Source organism: Gymnogyps californianus, chromosome 5 (assembly GCF_018139145.2).
Source record: "Gymnogyps californianus isolate 813 chromosome 5, ASM1813914v2, whole genome shotgun sequence".
NCBI classification, from domain to species: Eukaryota; Metazoa; Chordata; class Aves; order Accipitriformes; family Cathartidae; genus Gymnogyps; species Gymnogyps californianus.
This window is the reverse complement of record NC_059475.1, coordinates 20,264,547-20,284,179: the sequence shown is the minus strand read 5'-3', so window position 1 is coordinate 20,284,179 and position 19,633 is coordinate 20,264,547. Positions and strand designations below refer to the sequence as shown.

The following is a 19,633-nucleotide window of genomic DNA, read 5'->3' as shown; positions in this document are numbered from 1 at the left end:
AGCAGCCATTTGTCTAGGCTGCATTTAATGCTGAGTGGATCCAACGGGGGTTTTCTTCAAGCTGTTTTGACAATAATAATAATAAAAAAAAAATCAAGTTGGTGAAGTGTGGAGCTGTAGGCCATCTCTGTAATGATCTGAAGCACTCAAGCCCTTATTAACTTAATGCTTTCATTTACTAGCTCGTTCCTGGAGGAAGACCTCCTAGTCAAACTGCTATTGCTCCTTTAAAAAACTAAAGTTAGTAATTGCTTCAGCTGCACATCTCATTACGAGGCAAGGCCTACAGCTGAGAGCAGCACTCATCTTCTTGTTTTTGTTTTTAAATTTTCAGGGGGAATTTCAGTAAAACCTCTTGTTATACCTCCAGCCCAAGTGTTAGCTATTCCATTGCTGCATATGAATTTATAAACTCAATGATAAAAGTTCTGCATTTCCACTTTCTTTGGAAATGGGAGGCTTGAGGGCTTAGCTGTATCGCAAACCATTACTGTATTGGTGAAGAGCTGGGCCGAGCCTGTCAGCTGGTGGGTAGTGGCTGATCAATGTTGGTAGGAGCACATCCTATTTCATCAGTGCAGCCTTTAACTGTGAGTAGCTGACACTGCTCTGACTACCATTTATCCCATTGTTCCATTAAGTGGATGTTTTCTCCCTTCCCTCTCCTAGCACTGTCTGGGAAGGAGCATGCTTTCACACATGCTACCATAGGGAAGACTTAGTTAAAAGAAAAAAAAAGGGGGGGAGGGAAGCACTTTAATGCAGCTTTGAGTAAATAGCTGGAGATAATTGGGCTTTAGCTGTGTTTTCGTACCTTCTGGATGGCCAAGGACAGTGATGCTGCTGATCTCTGAATTGCTGCACAAGCTCAGGGCAGCAGCTTTCCATCAGCAGTTCCTGCATTGGGCTCTGCTCACAGTCAAAAAGCACTTTTTTATCTATTTAAAGATACTGCATTAGGATTTGAGGGCAGTATATGATAGGGGTACTTGATAAGAGGGAGGCAAGAAGACACCAGGGGTTGGGTGAGATTAGGCTTCTCCTTGTTGTCCATCTCTGATGGTTTCTGAAGAGTGGGATGAGTGCCATCTGAGAGGTACAGGCAGGAAAACTGAGGCACTGCACCAGTGGCTTGCCCAAGGCTTGTGTAATGAGCCTATTTGTTCTTGTCAAGGCCTGTCCCTAAATATACACCTTAAGGTGAAGCATCTTTCTGTCTTTGAAAGACATGAGCAATGATGTTACATGGAGACGGGCAAAGGGAGTCTCCGTTGCTGATGTGACCAGCCTGGAGAAAGCAAAGAGAGGGTGGAATGGGATGGACCCAAAGTACAGCAGTGTTGAAGGAAAGATTCCCACTGAGCTTCATGCACTTGGATTGGGTCTCTGGAGAGATGTTGGTAAGGACAGTGACGTTTATATTAATCTCTGAAGTAATTCAAAGCTTGTAGAAACCACTGTGGTGAACCACTAGAAAATGTGGAAAGCAGCAGTTCAAGAAAGGTCAGAACCTAACCGTGGGTGCTGAGCACAGCTGTCCTACTGCTGGCACTGATTTATTTCATATTTTTTTTAAAAGCAGTTCATTTCTTGGAGTGCTCCAAGTAGACCTGCTTTTAAAAGAAGGAGGTCTGATTCCCAAAGAGCAGGTATTCAGTATTCATTCTTCCTAGCTCCAAATCCAGCCCATGGGGTGGGGCATGGGTTAATTCAAAATCATCAGTGCCTACAGAAAGTCTTGACCATGGCCTTTGCCGCTTACTTTGAAGTTTGCTGTTAACTGCTGGTTTCTTGCACTCCCCAAAGTTATATGGGCTTTTAGCTTTTTGTCTGCTGTTCCATGCCTTTCTTTGATCACTATTTGTTCAGCTCCTGAAAGCAGGAAATAATGAACCCGTTTTATTAAAACACTTGCTTCGTATTTGGGAGGGATAAATGAAGGACTTTCCTGCATGAATTTTCTAGCTTGGCTGTTACAAGACACAATGTTCAATATGGGAGCAGATGCATCAGGAAGGAAATTGTGGAAACTCGTGTGGCGCTTGGGAGCTCTACATCCACCCCAGCTACGTGTGACCTGCAAGCACAAGACAAGGTGTAGGTCACCAAAACTGGTGACTGACAAAGTCTGGAAGACATGCATTTGTGGAGAAGGAGAAATAAGATTGAGGGTGCAAAACCTAATGCTCTCTGCATGTCTTGGCTCTATATCCTCTATATATTTCTGTAAGGGAGTGTCAAGGAGAAGGAGATGAGGGTTTAAATGAGACCTACTCCCATGTAAATATTGTGCGGTTTCCAACCGCTAGCCCAAAGCAAAGCTGGTTGCCTTGCAGCTCTCCCTGGGTGGCTGGAGTTGCTCAAGCCAAAGATAACTTACCTTTTTTTTTTTTTAATGGCTTTATATGCTGGAGGTGCACATGGCTGAGGTCTGCAGCAAGATCTGAAAGCTCTTTGAGTATCTAAGGCTTGGGCACCTCAAACAGCTCTTCTTAGCAGAACTCAACAAAACAAATTAATCCTGGACACTCGAGTGGTGTGAGGCACCACACGCTACCAGGCCATTTTAAGTCACATTGAAGTTAATGAAAAGACTCCTACAGACTTCAGTGGGCGACACATCAAACCCTGCAGCACGGCAAAGCCAAAGTCTCAGCCACGTGCCTCCTGTTCTTGGTTTTCAAACATCTCTATTGTGCTGCCCCATTAAAAATGCTTTCTCACTGGCTGGAGGAATTGAGTAAAAATTGGATCTGAAAACAAAGCCACAATGTAAATCATGGCACAAACATGCTGAAGGGGAAATCAAAGTTGTGTTCATCATCTGGGCAGTGAAAGCCAGGTGGCAACAACATTATTTTGGAGATGTCTCAAACCGAGAAGTTCCAGGAGTAAGAAAATCTCGCTTGGTTAATTAAGCTCAAATGGATGTACATGGGTCTGCTCAGAGGGGACTTACTAGGATCAGTACTGAAGTTAGAAACTATTTGGAATTAAACTGCTTTTAGAGGCAAATAGGCTATTTGGTTTTGGTGGTGTGTTTTTTGGTGGGGGGGGGGGGGGGGGATTGTTTTTTCCTGTAGAGCTATTTGCAGGGAAAGAGGTAGCTTGTTTTGGATCCTCAGAGTTTATTACCAATGAAATGTAGATTTGTAGCCACAGGGCTAGTTAGGCATCTCTATGGAAATGTACAGCTACGGGGTTTGTGCACTGGTTGTAATTAGGGTTTTCTGAGTTTTCATTTTTCTTCACATAGACAAGAAGCATATACAAGAAGTCAGACTTTAGTATCCAATTCCAGGCTGCATTTGGGGAAAGGTCATGGGAAGAACAAAACCCCAGCACACATCTCTCAGTAAATCACCCTGGGGTGAGACCCTCACAAGAGGTTGTTTTTCAGAGCAAAACTCATTTTGAAATATAAGGCTTGAGGCTCGTTACAGATAGGCATGAAAGCACTTCACTTCCTCCCTGTAGATGGACTCAGAATTGTGATCAAGAGGTTTTTTTGTTTAAAACTGTCATTTCAAGAAACGTAAAGCTTTCCAAGCACACACATATCTTGGTGCTGATGGTCCAGGTAGAAGCAGGATGCTGGACTCCACAAGCAGATTGCTCTGTACTTTCATGACCTCAACTCCCATCATGTGCTTCTCAGGCACTACTTCATTTTTATACGATAGTGATGTGTGAAAGTCCTGCCTGAGGCCACCCTGTCCCCAGGGAGGCTGCAGCCTGGGTGATGGGGGTTCTTCTGTTACACTTCTGATATTGTGCTTGCTTGCTTTTCCAGTACCAGGTTAGCGTGATGCTTGCAACAGTCTTTCAAAACAGACTTGAAAAATTTCCAAAATGCTTTATATATGAAGTGAATAAATGACTGCAGAGGAGCGGTGGGATTTTTGTTTTTTCAGCAATCTTCCAATTGACAGATTTCTGCATGTAATTAAGGGCTACATATTCAGTACAATTTCTCTTTTTTTGCCACTTCTGCCTATCTATCTGTTGATTCTGCTAAGGGCTCCTTTTTATTAAGATTCAGAGAAAACTGAGGCTTTTTTTTTTGTGTATACACATGTGTCTTTTACATTGGCTTTAAAAAGTACAGTTCTTGTGAGCATATTTAATGGCTCTTCTCAAAGAGATCTGGCAGGTTAGAAAGCAGATCCAATATGCTTATGTTAACAGCTGCAGAAGCAAGCACAGGAGAAATGACAGCGAAAAAGGAATTACTTTCCTAGTTACCAAAGAGCAGGGGTGAAAGCTGGGATTTATAGAAATCCATTGAAAAATTCACTGACTCTTTATGGAACAGGATTTAAGCTCTGCTTCTGCTCCTAACTCTTGCAAGGACAAAACTCTTGAGACAACCTTTCATATGAACATGATAAACCGTTTGCTTCACAACATTACAGACATGACTTTTTTGGTCAATGCTGCATTTGCAAACTCCCAAGGAAAAGCTGTGATGCAGACAGGTTGTCATGTGCTGCATGAGCTAATATTAATGCCTGCTGTTGACTGACTTACTTTTAGTCTTGCTACTAGGGTTTTTTTGCTGCTCCTTGTGTAACATCTGTCTGATGGAGGGATACCACACTGTCATTGGCTTCCACTGCACCCTGTTTTCTGTCTGAGAAACAGTAATGAGAGCAACCAAGGTGTTTTTTCTTTTTCCTTTGAATTTTTGAATGAAGCCTGCTGTGTTTTTGCAAATTTCATCTTCATTATAAGTATTTAAGAGCCATAGCTTTTCATATCAGACAACTTGGCATCAGCTTTGAGAAGAAACATGTTATTCTAAAGCAGAAAATTAGATTAGAAAATTGCTTTTGCAGATAGAAACAAAGTCCTGTCGGCTTGTCTAATCCAGTTCTTTGGCACTGATGCAGGACAACTTTCCACAGGGCATAATGCACGGCTGCCTCTGCCAGACGTACCGGCCCGGGCGGCTGTGCTTTCTTAGTACAGCTCACGGAACGAGCGCTGGGCCCAGCGTTCTGATCTTTCTGTGAACAAGCTGGCACGTATCTCCATGTAACGCTCCACTGTAACATGGAAAAGTGTCCTACAGGAGTTCAGTTTGGAAAGGTCATCCTATATTTCATAGTGTCCCTTTTAAAAATAGCCTGAAAGAGGTGGTTTTTTTTTTTTTTTGAAAGTGCATTTAGGTAGCTAATACAGCAGGCATGCAGAACATAAGCTATCCAACCAACTATGAAACAAATGCTAGAATTAATTGCTTAATTCTCTTTGCATTAGGCTAAAGCATATGGTTTTAAAATGTCTTCAGCAAAGAACTGCTGAATATGCGAAACATCTACTATTGCCTTGTACTAAAATGAAAAGCAAGTTCAAGTGTAAAGATTGGTGGGGTGATAGCCAAAGGCAAGCTGTCCTGCAACTTGTTTTGTGAGACAATCTAGTTTTAAGGTTTGTGCGTCCAAGTTTGACACAGTAAGCACATTAAATACCATCTCTCGAAACCCAGGTTTTGTTCAAACAACTTCTTTGTAGTTCTTCAACTACGGAAAAGAATCAACAGAGAGACTTCTTAGCCAGCAGCCGATATGCGAGTGCCAAAATTTTAACTGTACCAAGGAGTAACAGACTGCAAGCTAAAGGATTATCATCTGTTCCAGCCTGTTTTCTACAAGGCTGCTGTAACGATGATTTGTCCTACATTTGCATATGGGCTAATGCTTCATTTGAACAGAATCCTGAGCATGCACAGATGTAGGAATTGGCCTCCTTCATTTTCAGGTAAGGTGGGTGTGTCTGCCTGTGCACACACCACCCGGAATGATGCATTTTCTGGATGTCAGAGCACAGCGTGAAACATGGTCCAGCTTTCAAGCCAACAGCATGACAGGAAGGTGAGACCTTTTGGCAGGGTCAGTGCCTGTCTCTCAGTGTAGGTAACCTTCACAAGCCCTGCATGTACAGCTGACCTCTCAGTGTTTCGTTCCACCAGGAGAGCACAGAGCACTCTCCATTTGGCCAGGCAGTACCACACCACACGTGCAGCACAACGTGAAGCCGATGAAATGACTAACAAGTGGAAAGCTTGCGTGTGTACCAACTACAGAGTGGTGCAGGTGCTTGGCAAGATCAAGACTTTGATCCTGTTCACACCAGCATGTGTAAATTCTCACATCCAGTGCTTTCCGTGGGAACACTCATACATGTTTTACCTAAATGAAGGGCACTGCACCACTGGTTTTTTTTTTATAATACATCAGCCCCAGTGTTTTATAAGAATTGGGGTAGAGGCCGCAAGTTGACTTTAACTGCAGTGGAAAGCGCCCTATGCTAGCTCCAGAAACTTTCAGGAGTCACGCCTCATTCTTACCAAACAAACTTACCCATCTCCCTGTCGCTGGAACCCTGAGCTTCAGTCCCATGTTTCTAACCTGTGTGCCTGCCTAGTGCAAAACGCTGAGCTGATTACTTAATAGTACTCCTAACCTCAAAGTAACCAGCACAAGCAAATGGCAAGATCCAAGCATACACTTAACTCTATCCAGAAACTGTAGGAAGGCTACAGGGAAACGCCTCCTTTATTTCAACATTTTTATGAAATACAATAATTTTTCTACACGAACAAACATTTATTTTTGCTGGCAGATGCATCTAAAAGTTCACAAAACAACTCCAAACAGAATTTAAAAAGAAGCATCCAAACTTTCAATTTAATCTCCAAATCTTGGTTAAGTGGACTTCATCTTTCCTTTGTTTCCTTGAAAAAGGTTAGTGGCTCGAGGCATTATCTTCTCCAGAAAGTAAACACCTCTCAATGGTTGCATTACAGGTGGCTTTCATCCTTTACCGCCTGAAGTCCAGCTTCAAGTTTAGAATTAGAGATACGTTCCACATGGCTTGCAGCATGGTACTTTTTTCATCTCATTTCTCCAGGGGTGCATAATTCAAAAGCTTCTCAATCAGATCCACATGGGCTAGGAGCATTCTGCGGCAGCAGTATCTCTTCAAACCAAGGGCATCCAGGGCATCTCTATTAATGAACAACAATAAAAAAAAAAAAAAAGGATGAAGTGAGTCAGAACCACTTGTAAGTGTTCCTAAGCAACATACTGATTACTTTGAGCTTAGTCATAGAGGAAAACTTGTTTGCAGTTCAAACTAAGAAATAGAAATTTAGCATGTGCTGTTAATGTTCTTTTCCATTTACTGCTGTTGACAGGGTGTTTGCCTGTTCTCTGGCCTGCAAGAGCACACGATCTTCTGTTGAAGATGGTGTCTAGCTGACACAACTACTGAGTTTTCAGAGGTAAGTCTGCAGAACTCCCATAGGAACAGAACCATAACAGACTAACTCTTAAGGATTTCCTCTTCTGAACTAACCCACTCATGAGGGCATATTTGGTCATGAAACAGCAAGGTTAAGTGAGATGCAAGTATTTTGGGTTTGGAAATAAAATTTTAGTCTTCACAGCTGGAAAGAGACTTGAAATATGGTACATTTCTAACCTCAATTATTTAGTTACAGTAACTCAGTCTTTCTTTTACAAACACCAATCTGTAGAAAAGAGAGGAGCTGATCTGGGTAAAAATCTGATCAATCAAGAGGTGTGAATGTAGTAAAAGGAACACAGTTCTGAAACATGGGAAATGATTTCCACTCTTAAAATCCTGGACAGTCCATAATTACCTGTGCTGGCTACAGCTCCTGCTAGTTGTATGGTAGAGGGTAGCACGAAGGCACTAGATCATCTCCTGACACAGGAATAAGGAATAGCATCTCTAAGCATTGCTATCCATGCTATTGTTAGCATCTCTAAGCACCATTATAACACAACGTTTCTGTAAACTGAGGATGATACTTGCCTACTTTGTAAGATCTAAGCCATGTTAAAAGGGTGAGAGATAAACAGAAACTAAAATAACTCAAAATGCAAACTACCCCACATATGGATGGGATGCTAATTCTGAGGAAGGCTAAAATCCTTTCCAGTTCCCATATAAGACGACATTCAGTTATACAACCTGTTCCCCACAAATACACAAATAAGGATGTGCAGACTGCTCAACAAGAAATTTGTGTTTTACAGTCTTTCTACTTAATTCCTTCTGAGTGACTGCTCAAGATTCTTACGGTTGGGTAGAGAATGTATGAGTCATCCTAGCCTAAACCACTGCATGTGTCTTCAATGGCTATCGCTATCAGACCTCTTAAAGGTAAGTGACACTATCCAAGCTCTTTAGCACCAGCGTATTAACAATAAAGCCAGTCTGATACTCCTTCAGAATTTGACATTCATGAAATACAACTGATCTCAGGTCTTTAGATCTATATGATGCAGTGCAACAATCCAGCATTTACTTAAAACAAATGTAAATTCCTGAAACCTGTAATTCTCCTGTAGGAAGAAGCTGATAGATACTTTTCTAAAGTATAAATGACTGAAAGGAAGCCTCTGCATAAGCTGGACCATGGTAAAAGGTTGTTTGGCTTCAAGCAGTACAGTCTAACTGCATGGAGTCAAACTCCAGCAGCTTCTCTGATGACGTCAATTAGTCCTTGTACCTATCAACAGTTCTTCAAGGGCTTAAATAGCAGGGCTATTCATTTTAGGACTAGCACTTGCAAAAGTTATTTAAAAGAAGTATATGAACAGTATTTTTTTAAAAATAATGTTTATAAATAATATCATATGATATCTAAACTTTCCAAAACACTTGAGAACAAAAGCACCTGATGTCTGTTGATACGTACGTTTAAAAGCTATCTGGAAAGTTCTGAACTTTCAAATGCAGTTATCAGAGATGCAAAATACTAACATTAATCACAACTTGAAAAGTCATACTATACATTTCAGCTAAAACAACTTAAGTTATATTCCCCTTTTTCTCTAGCTTCCAAGAACTTGTGGAAAAAGAACAATTTTAAGGGACAAACAGAAAGGTGTGGGTCTTTTTTAACCACAAATTGTTCAGACAAGTTTATTTCTTCCATTTTGTCCATCCATTTCTTAAGCCACCATTAATAGTGATTCTGACACTGCACTGTAAGATTTTAACTGTTCGATATCTGTAAACTCTGCTTCTGATCTTACAATACCATAACTGCACTGGTTTGAACAGGCATCCCAGAATCACACCAGTGACCACAGCAATCATTTTCAAGTGAGCATTTATCAATAACAACGTACATCTTCCTGTCCCGTACAAAAGCAGAGTAATAATGAAGACAAGAAAAATATTAAAATGTAATACTTGGAAACTAAGTCAGAAGTGCTACCAGAATAGCTCTGATAAATTTTAATATTAGTGAGAAACAATTAGCAACCCATACTATTTTAATACTTTTAGCTCCACAAATGAAAGCAAAAATTTTTTTTTTTTGTAGGGACTTTCCAAATACCTTTAGTTTAGCAGCTGCAATATTCCACTCAGCTATGTTTGACAGGTTCTGGGATGTAAATGCACTCTAAAAAGGCTGATTTAGGAAAAGTATTGAATGATTTTCACTGGACAGTTTTTCATGAAACTGATAAATGGTGGGAGGACAGGACATCCTTCCCCTGCAAACTCCACATCAAGCAGCACAGAGAATAATCACAACTTCCTACAAGTTTACATGAGGCTCAAAACCCAAAGCTTTCCTTCCCTGTTTGTTCTTTGCTCCACTGTTTAATATTTGACAAAATAGTATCCTAAACCATAAAAATGTTTTCAGATTTACTTTAGAGAAAAGGCAGTGAAATCTGTGTTGTTAATATACATTCTTCTGATAGTTCATAGACATAAGTCCATTTAAAAATCTATTAGTAACCCTAACCATTTGAATGCAAAGCAAATACTCTTTTCTTTCTATTTAACAGTTTCAACATCATCACTTTGGGAAGTCTCTTAAACTTCTAACATTTCCCCCCCCCCCCCCCCACTCCCTTCAATTGCAAATATCCTCTGTTTTTCTTCATACTTAAACTTGATGACAATGTAAATATTTCTCGGGAGTTACCTTCTCAAACCCTTCTGAAGTAGTCTCCCCACAGCTAGACCCTCCTTGAACAAACAATTAAAAGACAATTCTGTCTACGCAAAGCATGCATAGATTTCTTAAAATAGAATTGTTAGGACTACCAGTCAGGTATCTAGAGCAGTTAAACCTCCCCTTCCCCCCAGAAAACCAGTGCTTTCAAATAAGGTTAGCAATTCTGCGTAGTGAATATGAAATGCTTTTAAGAAAACCTAAAAGGGGTATACATTGTTAGCAATCTTAGTTAGGTCTTACACTTATACACTCCCCTTTAAAAAACCACACTGGTGTCAAAGTTGACTGTACTGGTTGTTTCTTTCCTTCCCACTCCCTACAGAGTTCAATATTTGAGACTGTTTTCGGTATAAAGGTTACGTCTTGGCAACTTCCATACTACTACCCAGAAAGATTCAGTAGGGAAACAAGTACTTTCTTATCTATTATAATTTCTAACGTCTAGTTAAATAGCCTCAGAATGTATCTGTAGTTTTTAGCCTCTTTACAGCTCTTTATAATGCCATGATTCTGCACTTATATATCTTACGCACTGTGCAATCTCATGTAAAATCTGAGTCAAAGAACATACAGAAATAATACCCACCCTTCTGTATATTCTGCTTGCAGAAGGCCAAGATAGGCTTCCCACTTGTTTCCAACTATTTTGCCACATGTGAAACATCTGACTGGGATGATCATTTTTGCACTGTAGCTGTAACATTAAAAAATACAGTATCACACCTCTGCAAAATTACTAAATACCATATTCAAATATAGGAAAGAAAATTAAGAACTTGTACAAGTCTCAAACGGCATCTCAACAGACTACGTGACAGTAAGCGAAACAAGAGGCCGCGTTACAGCGGTGCTGAATTATAGCGGCGCAACCCGGCTTAGGTCGCGGTTCCCCACCGACGGTCAGGCCCGCACCACCTCCCATGCGAGGCAGTTCCGAACAGGGCGGTGGGCAGCGGCGCTCTGCCGGGAGCCAGGGACCCAGCATCCTCTGGCTGGGAAAACCAGCCAGCGCCCGGGAGCGGGTTACCCCTGCCCCATGGCCAGCAGAAACAGGCCTAAAGGTAGCCTAAGAAGCGGCTGTAGGGCCGGGGGAGCCCGAGGCCGAGGCCTCGCTCGCCGGGCCAGGCCTCCCTGGAGGAGGCCGGTCCCAGTTCGCCCGCGAACCCCACCCTAAGGCGGCGAGGAAGCTCCCAGCCCCGCCGAGGCATTGAGGGGGCCGCAGCGCCGTGAGGCGACTCCTACCGTAACGGCTCCTCCGCGCTCCCGTAACTGCTGCCAGGGCGCTACCAGCGCGGCGAGGCGGCGGAAGGCGGGCCGACGCGGTGGGCGGGAGGCGGTCCGCCGTACCCCTGTTTCTGCGCGGGGTGGCGGGATGGTAGCGGTCGAGCGTACGGCGTCCCGTGCGGCTCAAGAGAGTGCGCGCGCGGGGCGGGCTTGTTTTCGCGTTTCGCGTGTGGCGCCTTGAGTGGCAGCTGGGGCGCCGGGAGTGGAGAGCGGCGGCACCGCCGGTGCGAGCGACCGACCGACCGAGCACGGCGCCCGCCCCTGCTCCTCCTTCTCCTCCTCATTTCCCAGGTGGGCGGGCGGGCACTTGTTGCATTGTGAGAGGGCTTTTGTGGCGACGAGACTTCTCATCCCATCCTGGCTGAGGTACCGGAGCCGTCCGGGGCGGGAAGCGCAACTGGTGGCTGCAGCCCGGCACCCACCAGCCCTGTCCGGCGGGGGGTGGCGGGTGTGAAGGGGACCCTGGCGGGCAGAGCTGTGGGACGGAGTCGGGGTACCCCGCGGCAGCCCGCCCGCCGGTCCGCTCCCTCACGGGCAGGGGCGCCGGCGTGGTGGTGCCCGAGGTGGCTCCGCGGCTGGAGAGCCTATCCCCGCAGCGGGCAGAGCCCCCCACCGCCGTGGCTGAGGAGCGGCCGGCCGCGGGAGGTTGTGAGGGGGTCCGTGGGGGGAGAGGGGGCGGCGGCTGGGACCCCGCAACGGTCGGCTCGCGGCGGCTGGGACCCCGCAACGGTCGGCTCGCGGCGGCTGGGACCCTGCAGCGGTCGGCTCGCAGTGTCGCTTGCCGCCGTGTCGCGTCCCTGGAAGCGCGGCGCCGCGGCCCCTTTCGGGGCTGTTTCGCCGCTTTTTTTCGCGGTCCCTCGGGCGGGAGAAGGCAGGAGCGGCTGCCGTCCGGGTTTATAACCCGCTCCGCTTTCCCGCCGCCCGTCCCAAGGGGTTATTGTTATTTTCGTTGTTCTGCACAGCCCATACAGCGTTTCTTTGAAGGCAAACTCGCCCTCGAGTCCCACTCAAGTTGTGGGCGCTATCGTGGCTGCAGGTTTGCCGAGAGTTTTTAAACTCTGGGGTCAGATTGGACTTGAGGCTGTCCCGTTTAACTTTTAACGTTGCTCCGTCTTGCTGTGACCTATGCATGGCTAAAATAAAAATGAAGCCGTTCAACAGAGGTATACGCTGCCCTTGAGGCATTGCCTGCTGTTCAGGGGCAGTGCCGTAGACGCAGCCCGCATGAACAGGAGCGTTTTCCCCGGTATCTGAGGGTCAAGGGAAGCTCCCCTTGCTCGGGAGGCAATGGCTGGTTGCAGGCAAAGCAACCGATTTTATTGGGTATCCCAAGCTGGGGAGCTTTGGTAGCAGAGGATAATGCATCTTGAAACTGTTTACTTGTATTTCATTAATCTAAGGATTGGGCAAGCATTAGGCACATACTATGTGTGCTTAGCAAAGGGAAGCATGCTGTGATGACTACAAACTTTAGGGACAGACACTGCTGTTCTGGAGACTCTGGGATGAAACATTAGTCTGAACATTGTCTGTCCTTATTGTTCTCTTGTTACAGCATTCGCATTATGCTAATTGTCCTTGGGCAGAGCAGAAATTCTCCAAAAGTGTCTTATTTTCCTGCTAAAGTATCTGTGAGTTGATACAGTGCACAGTGCAGAGCCATTACTGTCAGGCATATAAATAATTGTGTCTTAATGCACAGCTTATGTTAATATGTCTTTTGTGACTATTTTTTGAACGACTGGATTATTGACCCTCTGCACTGAAATGCCAGACCTAACTTGAACCGTAGAAGAGCAAATAGTTTTAACAAATACGGGTTTGAGGTTGTTTGAAAGCATTTTTACAATTCTGATTGCTAGTGAAAAGACAGTAATTTTTGCAGTCCCAGGAACAATTACACGCAGTTGTGAATGGAGCGAATTGACTTGGCATGGGAGGGTAGATGAACCTTCTGTGATGTCTAGATTATTATCAATATTGTTATTGTAGGCCAGCGGGAGCCAAACTGTCTTTTCTTTTTCTCCTTTGATTTCCTTTTTTTGGGGGTGTGTGTGTGAGAATTTGGAGATTGTGCTTTGATGCATTCTCAGCACCAGGTCTCCAAAGTAATTTTCTTACTGAACTGTGCAGTGAAATACATTTGTGTTTGGAGATGGAAATTTGCAATTGGGAGTGAGAAAGAGGGGCTGTCACAGGAGCTTCATGGCAGAACCACATCATTAGATGTGGGTTAGCATCTTATAGCTGCCTTGTAGAAATGTGCTTGCTTATTTCTTAAAAACAAAACTGAATTTTAACTTTCAGACCTAGTTCTCATATCTGACTTTGCTTAGAATCTTTTTTCAAAGAAAAATTTACTCAGCTTGTTCTCACAGTATTACTTTTAACTTTGTTATGTCTTTTCTGTATAACCTGCTTTGGCTGGGTGATGGGCTTAATGAACTAATAGGTCTTTTATGGCTGTAGTTTCTTTGATCCTAGAAAATGTAAAGATTTTTATGATCTATGACCTGGAGAGACTGCTACATACTGAGAACATTCTCTGCTCAGCTTCATGTATCCTCTGCTTAATCTGACCGTTTGCCAAACTGCAGAAGTCTGTTTAAAAGACTTGGGGGGGATGTGCACACATGTGACTATTAGGAATCACAGTCAGTGTTTTATGGGCTGTAGCTCACGCTGACTAGGGTGACTCTGCAGAGTGAGCCATTTGTGGCATGCCATCTTTCAACTCCCCTTTTTCAGGTGAGCTGGGTTCTGCTGACACTGAGCTGTTGCAGTTTAGTATGTAGTCAAATTTGATCTCTTCAGCCATCCTTCTGAAGAAGGGTGAGGACACTGGAAGAATTGGAAAATTAGGTCTCTCTAAGCATCCTTTGAAGAAAAGTTGCAAGAATTGGAGTCCTATCTACTAGAACTAATCCTAGAACTGCATGGGTCTTTCTCACAGTAAGTTCTCGTCCTATTTCTGGTCTCTTGCCACCTTCAACAAGCAGCAGTCCCCAAACTGCTGATTCTTTAGGCCTTCAGGCAGCCTGGTGGTCAGGAAACCCATCGGAGCGCTCCTCAGCATTGAGCAGAAGAGACTTCCCTACAACTAATTGAGTTGAAGTAAGTTTGAGAACTGTGGACTGCTTTTCTGATGTGCTTCTGGAGCAGCTTCTGTCATGTGAGGCTTTGTTGTGGGGCACTGCAGCTAATATATCCCACTTCTTGGTTAATGCAGTATAGGACTTCTTCCTGTGATCTGAACAACTTTTGAAAGCTGACAGTGTTCTGTCCTACCATCACTGTTGGGTTGAGGCTCGTTCTTGGCATTTTTTTGTGGATTTAGACCTACAAAATGCAGCTAGGCATGACCGCTCCGTGGCGTTGTTAGTGATGAGTACTGAAATCCTAGATTGGTGACTAAGGAGTAGATCCTGCTTCCTATTCTCCCATCCACAAGACGTAAGGGAAAATATTGCTCCTTGTTTAAAAAACAAACCAAAAAAAAGTCAGTTAAGTGACCTGACTGACTGAACTACTCTTAAAATACTTTTATAGCTTGAGTGGCCATATGACCTCCTGCAGCTCATGTTGGCAGCTTGTGTCTTTTGTGACCTTGTCCCTGTAATTAGGGCTGTAGGAAGGAGTCGTGGGATCTCTGCACTTGTACTGGTAGCATGAGAAACCAGTGGCTGAGAAAAAATTTTTTTTTTTTTTTTTTTTTTTTTTTTTTTTTTTTTACTTTGTGAGTTGCAGTAGGTCAAGTTTAGGTGTGCACCCTCACGAGTCTGGATACTTTTCACCTTTCACTGCTTTTCACCTTCTGTGGTTGTTCCCCTTCTTCTGACTTTGCTTGTTTCTGCATACATGTAGATAATCACCAGAACTGAACACTTGGGTGTTTTAAGATCTGATTTGCCGGTTAGGTAGCAGTTGTGTTCAAGGGTAATGAATCGTTATTTAAATTCAGGACTTTTTAGAAGAACTGGAGGATTGTTTTGGTACTATTGATCATGACTTGCAACCTTCTATGAACCTGCGGATAGTCCTGTTGGCTCTGTTTGGAGTTAAAAGCTCTGTTTCCTGTTGCTTCCTGTGGTCATTTAGAGAAAGAATATTACCAGTTTTCACTCCATCTCCGACTAACACCTCAGAATCGTGTATGTGATTGCAAAAGTTCGTGGTACCATATTCAGTGTTGTACTCCTCAGATCTCAACAGAGCCAGAGAGAGAAGAACCCTAAGAGAAAAAGACTTGCATGAATCTTGAAATGAGTGATGAAATAGGACATTAGTCAGGAACTGAAATGTGACATGGAAAACTCAATGAATAAATATGTAGCAACAGAGAGCCAGAGCAAGAGGGGAAGATGGCTGCTGTTTTCTCAGGCACATTCTCCACTCCAAGTCTATTAAATCCTGAATATTTACTGTTGGGCTTTACTTCCTGGTTAACTGCTCAGAAGTGTGTCACTCATCGTGTTCCACAAAAGGGAAAGAAAAGTGGCTCCCTCTGGAGCTAGCTAGTGTGACTTTGGAAGGACTACCCTCCTTTCCCTCTAAAGCTTGCAGGCTCAAGGAGCAAAGACTAATTGGAATTTTGATTTGTTTTCACCTTGATTTTTTGAGTGGGTGGCTTTCTGCCCGATTATATGCGTGCCCCCCCCTCCCCCCCCCGCAATTGGATATAGCTTTACATGTGGTCGTAGGGAGGTGGAGAAAGCCAAGAAGGAGAGGCAGGGATGATTGAAGGAGGAAAGACTTGTCTACTCTGTAGAGCTTTGCATTGTTTAGTTGCCCTGCATGCTGTTTAATAGCTGCTCAGGCCCCTGGATTTAGTGAAACAAATACAGAAGCTGCTAAGCAAGTAGAAATGAAGAGAAACCTCTCTAAGCTGGGGATGTGGCTGCAGCTTCACTGTAATACCAGACAAGCCTGATGCTGCTGATTTCATTAAAAGCAACATTTGGTGCCTCAAAGCAGGGTTTAATACTTGCTATATATTTTTTTAAATATGCTGACCTTATCTGGTAAGCCTGTAATATTTGTTGCAATGAAGAGCAGCTGCTGCATAAATACATATATAATATCAGTTGCCAATTCTGAAAGCTGTGCTGAGACTGTGACTTGTTTGAAGTGGAGTTGCTATTAAAAGGCAGGTGGCAGGATGTTTATTTTACACCTTGTTAATTGCTTGTTTTTCCTGCTGTAATTGGCTTCCTAATGGGGGCAGAATGCACTTGGTTTTGCACACAAAGCTTCATTAGTGACAACCGATGGAAAAGATTCACAGGGTGGGATTTATATGAAATATATATATATTGAGTAACAGATGTCTCTGCTAAATAGAGTGTGTGAGGAAGTCCCATAGATGCATCCAAAAATGCAAACGTTTTTCCATAAAATGATTTAAGGTGTCCTTGTGTTAGATGTAAAGATCACTGCCTATTACTTGAGAAGGGGGCAGAGACTTTATCTTGCTATTTTTGTGGGGCAGAGATTTTGTTCTGCTTCACTGGACTGGAGTTAGGATGCTGGGATGGTGCTCTGTACTTGGGACTCTGACAGCATACATGTATTCATAAAGATATCTTTAATGATCTCTGTGGCATATCTAGCAATTGCTCCTGCTAATGAACTGAGAGGAGTTGGTGTGCAGTGGTGGTGTTTAGTAGCTTTCTAAGATTTATGGAGCCTTCCCTGCTGCTTGTATATGTTAGTGCTATTTCAGGTGTCCTCCCATTTGCACTGGGTCCTTGGAGGCAGGGCATTGCTATGGAGAAGCATAGGTGGACCATCTGTATTTTCAGGGTGATCTTGGTTGTGGTATTCTTCTGGCTAGGGATGGGTGCTCCACAAAGGCAGTTCTTGTTTTAATAATGACTTTTTTAATGTGGTGTAAGAGACTGGTCTAAGAATTGTCCATTCATGGTCATCATGATGATCATTAGACACCATTGTGTCTGATGCCATGAACAGGATTTTGCGCTGTTCGGTTTAGTATGCTATTGTACCTGTAGAGGTTGCTGTAGGTGGCAGGTGAGTGTAGTTTTGTGTGTGTGTGTACATACGTATGTGTATATATGTACATGTATATAAAACTAATAATGAAAAGGTAAGATAGCCCTTCATGGAAATGGCTTTTCATCCTTAACTCCCCCTATTCCTTTTTTTTTTTTTTAAGCACTGAGATGGGATTGGAAAAAACACCCGTCTACTCTCTCACTTCTCTGCTTCCTCAGATGCCAATATTTAACTATTTTAGGACTGGTTTTATCTGTCATGTTTGTTCTCAGTAAGAGAACTTCAAGGCGAAAGTACAATGTTTGCAAGTCTTGGACTGACATATTTTACAAGAAAAAGCCTTTATTACATGAATATATCACAGCCTAATTGACTGTTTCATGTTGGGGGGGGAGAGTAATATCCTGAGGCAGCATTTTAATCAGAAACATCACAGGAGCTGCCCATCAGCTCTGCTCTTCCATGCAAGTGTCCTCAGATGACAAAATAATCCCCTTTCTTGGGATAATGCTTTTCATTCATGTAGAATCTTTCCTTCCAGAGGAAGAAAAGGATGGACTATGAAGTTGAGGTGAGACCAGGACTTGTCAGTTATTAATGCTTGAAGGGAGGAGCCCCAAGATGTTGTTCTTCCATGGTGAAAGCAATATGTGCATTCCCATTGAGCTCATGGATGTGCTTTTGTCTCTCTGATGTACTTCCTGTCTTTGGCTGGGAGCTTTTTGCCCTGGGTATACAAGCAGGTCCTCTCCCATCAAGATTTATCTCTATGTAAAGAGACTGCAGCAAGCTAGTCCTCTTGTAGTAGTTTGCCCTGGCATCTATGAGTCTCTGAACTCCAATGAAAAGGAATGGGGGGATTTTCTAACTTATTTTTGAAGTCTTATCTCTGAGGCTTTTGTAAGTGATGATGGATGTATTTGGAACAAAGAATTAAAGAGCAAGCTCTGCTGAAGGGTATCCTTTGGGCCTTTTGGGCATGCTTATGTCTGTATTTAAACTTGATGCTTGGGCTTTTCCTTCCATCTGTCTTCTGGCTGGTCTTGTGTCTTGCAAGCCTTCATGAGAGTGGGAATAAAAGATGGTTGTGATAAGAAGGAGCAAAGATCCATCTTGCTGAGTACCTTGTCTCTGACAGTGGCCGGTAGTGGCTACTTAAGGAAGCAGGTAAGCTTAAAGCAACTGTGCAGTAGTAACACAGTGGGATGCTTGCATTTTATGTTTCATGAAGGTCTGTAACTGTAGTCTTGTTCCAGAACTGACCAGGTAGGGAAGAAAATGCAGTTTTTCTGATTAAAACCACTTACTTAGCTTAGGCATGTCAGCCTGTTGTGTCCAGAGTAAGGTGCTGTACGGAAGCTGGATGTCCTAAACCAGCTCCAAAGCTGCCTCTGCCATGTGCTGCGTCCTGGTGAAAGACAGCTATTCCTGGAAAAATCCCTGTTGGTGTGCAGAGCCTGCAACCTCCCAGTGTACGGGGCTTCCAGCATGGACATGGGGAGGAGGACAACAGAGTCGATGCGTAGGATATCATGTTACCACTCAGATGAGTGGGCTGCTGTGGACCTACCATTGTGCCATCCACAGGGAACGTTCCATTGCTTTGTTTATTGAGCTGCTGTTTTTAAAATTAAAAACAGCCAAATGTTTCATAAAATATTAAGAGGCACTACTTCAGTGTCTCTCATCAGATTAAGTATGTCACTTTGTGTGTCCTTCGGGTGATGAAGCCAATCAGCTTGGTCGTTCTCTCACCTTAAGGATGCATTAAGGTGACATGCTTCATCTCACAAGGGATGCTGAAGCTATCGCACTGCAGAACTGGTAACTGTAGGGGTCCTGCACTTTAACTGTGGATTCTCAAATGAAATTTTGCAGAAGCAATACAGTTTGCTTTGTATGAGTGAATTTCTTTTTGTTAGAGAAGCACTTCTTGAAAAAAAAATATTGAGGTAATACAGTGGTAGACACATGCACAGTGACTGCTCTGCAGGAAAGAAAGAAATTACAGCATGTTTTGTATGAAAGACCAAGAACTGTTATGTTTCAGTGGGTAAAGGGGAAGAAGCCTCTACATTCCTCAAACATTCTTTATGAATATAGATTTTGAAGCTGTTTTGCTTGCAGGTGAATTTCTTTTTCATTCAAGAGCTAGTTCCAGCATTTTAATCAGAACACAATGGCACTGGAGTAGCAGGGGGTTGGGAAACTGAGGTGTAGTAGCCCCAGGACTAGAAAGCTGAGGGAGGGTCTCCAGCTTGCTGCAGAGAAGCCCCGAGGCCTGCACACTGGTGAAACGCAGTATGTTGGAGCTGGGAC

General features: G+C 43.5%; 1 protein-coding gene across 1 annotated transcript; it reads right to left on the bottom strand.

Moving 5' to 3' along the window:
- Window positions 1-6,531: 6,531 nt before the first annotated feature.
- POLR2L (RNA polymerase II, I and III subunit L) lies at window positions 6,532-11,417 on the bottom strand. Its single transcript, XM_050896900.1, has 3 exons — window positions 11,258-11,417; window positions 10,602-10,709; window positions 6,532-7,012 (listed from the first exon to the last, which is right to left on the bottom strand). Exons 2-3 carry the CDS (start codon window positions 10,694-10,696, stop codon window positions 6,904-6,906), a joined length of 204 nt encoding a protein of 67 aa, XP_050752857.1. The 5' UTR covers window positions 10,697-10,709; window positions 11,258-11,417; the 3' UTR covers window positions 6,532-6,903.
- Between the last annotated feature and the right edge of the window lie 8,216 nt (window positions 11,418-19,633).